This window comes from Lucilia cuprina, chromosome 5, assembly GCF_022045245.1.
Source record: "Lucilia cuprina isolate Lc7/37 chromosome 5, ASM2204524v1, whole genome shotgun sequence".
NCBI classification, from domain to species: domain Eukaryota; kingdom Metazoa; phylum Arthropoda; class Insecta; order Diptera; family Calliphoridae; genus Lucilia; species Lucilia cuprina.
Window position 1 is genome coordinate 54,676,530 of NC_060953.1, and position 9,482 is coordinate 54,686,011.

General features: G+C 29.6%; 2 protein-coding genes across 2 annotated transcripts; both read left to right on the plus strand.

Annotated features, from left to right (window-relative positions):
• The first annotated feature begins 3,340 nt into the window (after window positions 1–3,340).
• LOC124420350 lies at window positions 3,341–5,357 on the plus strand. Its single transcript, XM_046952847.1, has one exon. It carries the CDS (start codon window positions 3,492–3,494, stop codon window positions 5,229–5,231), a length of 1,740 nt encoding a protein of 579 aa, XP_046808803.1. The 5' UTR covers window positions 3,341–3,491; the 3' UTR covers window positions 5,232–5,357.
• Window positions 5,358–7,105: 1,748 nt separating this feature from the next.
• Window positions 7,106–8,836, plus strand: LOC124420268. The gene has a single exon (XM_046952551.1). It carries the CDS (start codon window positions 7,106–7,108, stop codon window positions 8,834–8,836), a length of 1,731 nt encoding a protein of 576 aa, XP_046808507.1.
• The last annotated feature ends 646 nt before the right edge of the window (window positions 8,837–9,482 follow it).

The window sequence follows — 9,482 nt, forward strand, 5'->3', positions numbered from 1 at the left end:
ATAGTATAGTCTATAGTCTAGACAATAGAGTAGACTATTGACTAGACTATAGACTATACTATAGACTAAACTATTGAATAGACTCTAGACTATGCTATAGCTTATATTCTAGTCTATAGTCTAGTCAATAGTTTAGTCAATAGTCTAGTCTATAGTCTAGTCTAATCTACAGTCTAGTCAATAGTTTAGTCAATAGTCTAGTCTATAGTCTAGTCTCATCTACAGTCTAGTCAATAGTCTATAGTCTAGTCAATAGTCTATAGACTAGTCTATAGTCTAGTCTATAGAGTAGTCTATAGTCTAGTCTATAGCCTAGTCAATAGTCTAGTCTGTATTCTAGTCTATAGTCTAGTCTATAGTCTAGTCTATAATCTAGTCTATAGTCTAGTCTATAGTCTAGCCTCTAGTCTAGTCTACAGTCTAGTCTACAGTTCAGTCTTAAGTCTAGTCTATAGTCTAGTCTATAGCCTAGTCTAGTCTATAGTCTAGTCTATAGTCTAGTCTATAGTCTAGTCTACAGTATAGTCTATAGTGTAGTCAATAATTTAGTCTATAGTATAGTCTATAGTCTAGTCAATAGTTTAGTCTATAGTATAGTCTATAGTCTAGACAATAGAGTAGACTATTGACTAGACTATAGACTATACTATAGACTAAACTATTGAATAGACTCTAGACTATGCTATAGCTTATATTATAGTCTATAGTCTAGTCAATAGTTTAGTCAATAGTCTAGTCTACAGTCTAGTCTAATCTACAGTCTAGTCAATAGTCTATAGTCTAGTCTATAGTCTAGTCTATAGTCTAGTCAATAGTCTAGTCTATAGAGTAGTCTATAGTCTAGTCTATAGCCTAGTCAATAGTCTAGTCTATAGTCTAGTCTGTATTCTAGTCTATAGTCTAGTCTATAGTCTAGTCTATAATCTAGTCTATAGTCTAGTCTATAGTCTAGCCTCTAGTCTAGTCTACAGTTCAGTCTTAAGTCTAGTCTATAGTATGGATAAGACATTAAATGTAATGATTCTTGTCTAAATTTAGACTTAAAAAGGCGTACCCGGCAACACTAGTTACAACAAATGTATGTTTGTTGTCTTTGCACGATGCTTCCTCATCATTACTTTTGCTGTTATATTTCTAACTATGGCACAGGTGTCGATGATGTATCTGTTGGATGTCAACACGGCCAACATGTTCATTTAATGGTCAGTTTATCTCAACTTTACGATAAAATTGATTTAGTTGCTGTGCTAATTTTCTAGTTTATCGACATTTTTTTTCTTCCAGCTATTTGAAAAGAACTCTTTACAGTATAAATGATTAAGAGAAACGATTAAATTATATTAGCAGTTATTATCTGAAATTTTTTTGTAAAAGTCATAATTTATACATTAAAAAACAACAAAAAAATGGCAGAAGTATTAATCTATTTGTTTAACAAAGAATGGATTTCATTTTATATATTTAAATATATTTGAAATAATTCAGATATAATTCTGATGTTACAGAATAGTCCATAATATTGTTTATTAACTAGCTCATGCGCTCGTTTGTAAACTTCTGTTTTTTTCGAGGTATTAAAGACTTTGTAATATAATATTTTTATAAACTAATAGTGGAATAGTTTAAAGACTAGTCCGTAAATTTGTCAACAGACTAACTGGTCAATAAATTGTACCATAGAAGATTAAATGAATGGTTATCAGATTTGTTAATATACTATTCCATATACTAGTTAGTGAACTTGCCAAAAATATATAATAGTCAAAGAATTAATCAGAAATAAACCATGTAGACTAACCCATTAACTAGTTAAAAGTCTAATCTATAAATTAGTTAGTCGACAAGTCAACAGAATAGCTAATATATTAGACAAATCGTGCTGTTCTTCGACAAGTCTACAGAATAATCAATAGACTAGTCTATAGACCATACAATAAACTATTCCATATCATGGTCTGGTCTATGTATGGTTCTATTGACTAGTCCATAGAGTAGTGAATAAACTATTGAATAGACTAGTCAATATGTAGGCGCATGTCTAGATAATCGACTGAACGTTTCTATTGACTAGTTCATAGATTAATCCATAGAATAGTCTTCAGACAATAGTGTGAGACATGGATTAGTCAATTTGCTAGTCCAGAGATTAACCCGTAAACTAGTCAATAGACTAGTTCATAGATTAATCCATAGATTACTCCACAGACAATAGACTGGGACATAGATTAGTGTAATTACTATATCATATTGGTCCATAGAGTAGACTAGTACTTAAACTTGTCCAGAGATTAGCCCGTAAACTAGTCAATAGACTAGTAAGTAGTCTTATCAATAGGAAAGTCAAAAGACTAGTCCATAGACTAAACAATAGATTGAACAATAACTAGTCTGCAGAAGATTACAGAAACTATTACTTTGAATTATTTATAGTCCAGTTACCATACTGATCAATAGACAAGTAAATATATTGACTCACAGAGACTCTTTTAATGACTAGTTCATAGAAGAATTCACAGACTAGTTAACATATACTAATATGTTGATAGGCTAGTCCGTAGACTAGATTAGTTTATATACTAGTGCAAAGATTAGTCAACATATTAGCGCAAAGACTAGTCCATAGAATACACTAGTCTACATAATAATCTAAATACTACTCACTATACCGTTCCATTATTAAGTCCTTATAATAGCCAAAATACTAGCCCATAGACTAGTCAACAGACTAATCCTTACACTATTCTGCAGACTAGTCAATAGATAAGACAATAAACTAGAACAGAGATAATCAACAAACTAGTCCACACCCTTCAACATCTAGTGCCAGAATAGTCATCGTAGTAGTCAGATTGACAGGGTGCACAAAGGTGTCACGAGCAAAAAACTGTTTCCCTCTCTATCGCACCTATTCCCACTGTTGTTTATAAAAGCCACAGCTGATTGTAGACTTTCGTAAATGTCAAAAGTGTCACCCCTGTATACTGTATACTATGGTTTAAAAAAAGTGGTACCAAAAAGGTTATAAGAAGGTAATGAATTAGTGAATAGGTATTTTCTTTTCATGACCCTGGCTAATCTATCAGACTGTGTCATGAGTTTAAAACGTTAACGATTACATAAATTTGTACTACTGAAAGAATGGGTGATAAATAGGAGAAAATCAATAACACACGATTTCCAAAAAAAAAAAAAAAACAAAATTCCACCTTCTTTGGCCAGTACTGTGCAAAACCTATAAATGAAAAAATTTATTAATTCAACTACTTATCTATAAAATCTAAAATAGGAGTAAATAATAAATGAAATATATATTTAGAAATAATCAAAACAATACTATAGACATATAATACTAAGTTTAAGTCCATTAACTCAGTCTCGATACTTTTTGTTTATCGTTACGACATTGAGAAGATGAAGGTCTCATTTGAACAAAGAATTATGTTATTATAAAAGCTGTAATGCCTAATACAACATAGTTTAGTTTTAATAAAATGCAACAGATATACACAGTACTTCTACTAGTGACTATAGTCAATTGTAATATTATCTTAAATACTAATAGAACACAGTTTGTGATTTCTCGCGAAAATACAAATATAATAAATATAATTAAATATCTAAATAATGAGCAAAATATACAATTAAATATTTTGGTAAATCTTGCAGATAACTCCCAAACTACAGAATATTACGCAGATGTATTAAAAGTAACTGATAAACCAAAATTAATTGTAAACCAGGAAATATATCTGAAGAATAGTACTCCATTATTTGAAAAATTTAATAGAAATTGCTTAGCTATAGTTTGGTTAAGAGCTAGCCATATGAATACAACTTTAAATATGTTGGATCATATATTATGGCGAATACATTTCAAGGATATATTATTGATACATCAACCGGAACCAGGAGATAATGGCATTATAAGCAAAAAGGAATTAGGATTAATATTTGAAAGATGTTGGACGAAAGGTTTTATATCGGTTTTATTATGGTCTCAACGACAACAACAACTCTACACTTATCATCCTTATCCTCAAATTAAGGTGATACGTCTTACAAGTGTTTCGAAATTTCTGGATAAAACACATCTAAATAATTTTCAACAATATATATGGCGTTTACCATTTTTCGACTTTCCCAATGTCTGTTACTCTTATAAGAATCGTCAAGGTCAACTTGTTCGTACCGGCTATTTTTATAAATGGATACAGCTTTATTTGGAATATTATAATGCCAGTATTGATCATATTTTCATTGATGTATGGAAATATAATTACAGCCAGACGGATGCTATATCTTTGGTCAATGATTTGAATATATGTATGATACCAGCATTTCTAACTAGAAATCCCAAAAAATATGAAATGAGCAATGTTTTACACTTGACTAGGACATTGCTGATGGTCCCAAGTGATCAAGAGATACCAGCCAGTTTATATCTTATTTTACCCTTCAGGGGTTACATATGGTTAGCAGTTATAGTAAGTGGAATTTTACTATTCACTTTAGCATATGTCATTCAATGTAAAGTAGCCAAAGTTAAGGATTTAAGTAAATTGGCTTTACAGGTTTTTAAAATATTAATATTCCTGGGTATTGATTTAAAAGGTACTAAATCGTTAAGGGATTTTCTTTTACATTTAATGTTCCTATTTACCGGTATCTTTCTAACCAACTATTATACCTCTAAATTATCCAGCCTGTATGCCAGCAAGGTGTATGAACCAGAACTTAAATATCTCAATGACATAGAACGTACGGATTTAATGATTTTGGAATATTCCGTGGATATAGACTATTTGCTAAATTTTCCTAATTTACCCGAAATAGTCAGATCACGTTTTATAGTAGGCAATAATAATGATTTACCTAGATATCGTAAAAATCTCAATATGACTTATATATATTCGAGCCATGAGGAACTAATGGACTTTTTGTTATTTCAACAACATTATCTGAAACAACCATTCGCCAAGAAACTTAATCAGCCATTATATCACCGAGCACAATTTATAACACTGCCTCATCGTTCACCTTTGATTGATCATTTTAATAGATATCTAAGGCGTATTCGTGAAAATGGTTTGTTGGAAAAGTTTATAGCGGATAGCAAATGGGATGGCGTTTTAAGTGGTTATCTGACATTATTGCGTGATCCGGAGAAAAGGAAAAGGAAAAATTGGAATATTTTCATTATGCTTTCGTTATTTGGTTTTGTGGTTTATTGAGCGCTACTGTAGCATTTAAAGTTGAGCTGATGATTTGTGCTTTTAAACGAAGAAAATATAATCGTTGATAAATTTAAAAAAATTATTTTAAATGTATTTATTGCTGAAATAAAGAGCGTAGTTTATTAAATGTTTCTAAATGAAAGCCTTTCAATCATATGAACATTAGGATGATCCATGGACTATAACTAACTATTTAACTAACTAACTAAATAACTACCTAACTAACTAGCTAACTAATTAATTAACTAGCTAATTAACTAACTAGCTAACTAAATAACTAAATACCTAAATAACTAAATAACTAACTAACTTACCACCTACCTAACTAATCTATATATCTATTTATCTATCTATCTATCTATCTATCTATCTATCTATCTATCTATCTATCTATCTATCTATCTATCTATCTATCTATCTATCTATCTATCTATCTATCTATCTATCTATCTATCTATCTATCTATCTATCTATCTATCTATCTATCTATCTATCTATCTATCTATCTATCTATCTATCTATCTATCTATCTATCTATCTATCTATCTATCTATCTATCTATCTATCTATCTATATATCTATCTGTATATCTATCTATCTATATATCTATCTGTATATCTATTTATCTATATATCTATCTATCTATCTATCTATCTATCTATCTATCTATCTATCTATCTATCTATCTATCTATCTATCTATCTATCTATCTATCTATCTATCTATCTATCTATCTATCTATCTATCTATCTATCTATCTATCTATCTATCTATCTATCTATCTATCTATCTATCTATCTATCTATCTATCTATCTATCTATCTATCTATCTATCTATAATCTATCTATCTATCTATCTATCTATCTATCTATCTATCTATCTATCTATCTATCTATCTATCTATCTATCTATCTATCTATCTATCTATCTATCTATCTATCTATCTATCTATCTATCTATCTATCTATCTATCTATCTATCTATCTATCTATCTATCTATCTATCTATCTATCTATCTATCTATCTATCTATCTATCTATCTATCTATCTATCTATCTATCTATCTATCTATCTATCTATCTATCTATCTATCTATCTATCTATCTATCTATCTATCTATCTATCTATCTATCTATCTATCTATCTATCTATCTATCTATCTATCTATCTATCTATCTATCTATCTATCTATCTATCTATCTATCTATCTACCTCTATCTATCTATCTATCTATCTATCTATCTATCTATCTATCTATCTATCTATCTATCTATCTATCTATCTATCTATCTATCTATCTATCTATCTATCTATCTATCTATCTATCTATCTATCTATCTATCTATCTATCTATCTATTTATCTATCTATCTATCTATCTATCTATCTATCTATTTATCTATCTATCTATCTATCTATCTATCTATCTATCTATCTATCTATCTATCTATCTATCTATCTATCTATCTATCTATCTTTAGCCTGAGGTAAGAATTTAAACCCTGCACTCTTTGAAATTCATGACTCAGTTTTGTGTGTTACAACGTTTAAGGACACTTCGCACTTTTTGACATCCGACATTACGACGCGCCACCAAGAAATATATCACAGCTTTGAATAGTATTAAATTAATAATTTTCTATTAAAAAAAAAAAAAAAAAAACAAAACTACCGAACACATTGATAACAAAACCAAATCCGCCTTTTATTCTATTTACAACGAGTATGAATAAAAAAAACTATTACTTAAACTATCTGTAAAATCTAATGAACAAAAGAGGGAGTGAAACACTAAAAGGATTTTAGGAAATTAAATATAAATCTAAAGAACAATAAGCAACTTAATAAATTATATTTGTTCTTTAATAAAAATGCTCTTTAAAACACAACAAGTACGCATAGCACTTTTACTAGTGACTACAGTTGTTGTCACAGCGGGCAGTGTAAACTATATAGATTGGGACAGATATGTGGAAAATACTTATATAACAGATATAATCAATTATATAAACAAAATGCATAATATACAAATTAATATTTTGGTAAATCTTGCAGATGAATTCGAAAGCGCAGAATATTTCTCTGAAGTGCTGACAGCAACGGAATTACCTAAATTTATTGTAAATCAGGAGATATATCTTAAGAATAGTAAAGCTTTATATGAAAAATTTAATAGAAACAGCTTGACAATAGCTTGGTTGAGGGAGAACAATATAAATGCTACTTTAAAGATGTTGGATCATATTCTATGGCGAATACATTTCAAAGATATATTTGTAATTTTCGAAACAGAGCAGGGTAATAATTTGAACGATAAACAATTGATGGCTTTATTTCAAGGCTGCTGGCATAAGGGTTTTATATCGGTTTTATTATGGCATCAAGAGCAACTTTACACATATCATCCATATCCAAAAATTAAAACGATACAATTGCAAAATGTTCAACAATATATGGATAAAACACATTTAAATAATTATCAACAATACTCTTGTCCCATGCCATTTTTTGACTTTCCCAATTTATGTTTCTCCTATAGAAATCGTCAAGGTAAATTGGTTCGTACCGGTTACTATTACAAATGGGTGCAATTATACTTGGACTATTATAATGCCTCTATTGATCATATTTTCATCGATATGTGGACTGGAAATTATACACAATTGGAAGCCATAAATATTCTCAATGAATTGGGTTTTTGCCTATTACCCATATTTCTCTCTAAAAGTGGACAATATTTTGAAAGAAGCAAAGTGCAACATCTAACCAGAGTTAATCTGATGGTACCTAGTGCCAATGAAATTTCTGCAAGTTTATATCTCGCCTTGCCCTTTAACGTTATCATATGGTTGATTATCGTTTTAAGTTGTTTTATATTTTTCGTTTTAATTTATTTTATACATTGTGGAAATAATAGGAATATTGCTAAGGATTTTGGTAAAATGGCTTTGCAAGCTTTCAGTGTAATCATATTTCTTGCCATAGATGTGGATGAAAAGAGATCACTTAAACAATTTTTCTTCAATCTTTTATTTTTATTTACTGGCTTCTTTCTAACTAACTACTACACCTCAAATCTATCCAGTCTTTATGCAGCGAAAGTATATGAACCAGAACTTAAATATCTCACTGATATCGGTCGTACGAATTTAAAAATATTAGAACATTCTGCTGATATAGCTTATATGCTAAATCTCGACTTATCAAAGGAATTTGATGGACGTTTTATTACGGGTGGTAATACAGAGTTACAAAAAGCTCGTCTAGATCTCAACATGTCCTATATATATACGACCCATGATGAATTTGTAGATTTTCTTTTATTTCAGCAACTGTATCTCAAGCATCCTATTGCCAAGAAACTAGATCAGGAATTGTATAGTCGTGCAGATTATGTAACTGCACCTCACCGATCTCCATTGATTGATCACTTTAATAGATATATATCGCGTTTACGTGAAAATGGCATGTTGGCGAAATTTATAGAGGATACTAAATGGGATGGTATATTAAGTGGATATCTAATTTTATTGCGAGATTCAGAAGATCGGAAACCTTTAACGTTAGAATATTTTCGTTATGCTTTTGTTTTATTGAGCTGAAGATTTGGGTTTTTAAAGGAAAGAGAAATAATTGAAAATATTATATTGATTGAAATTTTCTCTTAAATACACATATATGATATTAACGTTTTTCTTAAATTTATTTGATCTTAATAAATGTACATCTATCAAATAAAATTTTGTTAAAATTATGAATTTTTAATATCTTGAGGAATAATTAATCAAATCAAGTCTGTAGTATAGTCTAAAATCTGTAGTATAGTCTTTTTCTTGCCTTTCATCTAGTCTGTGGTAAAGTCTTTGTCTTGTCTTTATTATAGACTTTAATATAGTCTATAGTGCAGTCTATAACCTATAGTATAATCTAGTCAATAGTTTAGTTTGTAGTATAGTCTTTGTCTTGTCTATAATCTAATCTACAGACTAATCCATGGTCTAGTCTATATTCTACTCTATAGTTTAGTATAAAGTATAGTTTTTAGTTTAGTCTAGCCTCTTGTCCAGTCTTTAGTTTAGTCCTTAGTATATGGTCTAATCTGCATTAGAGTACAATCAAAACTCAACAGTCTAGCTATAATCTAGTTTATAGTCTAGTCTACAGTCTAGTCTATAGTCTAGTCTATAGTCTAGTCTATAGTCTAGTCTATAGTCTAGTCTATAGTCTAGTCTATAGTCTAGTCTATAG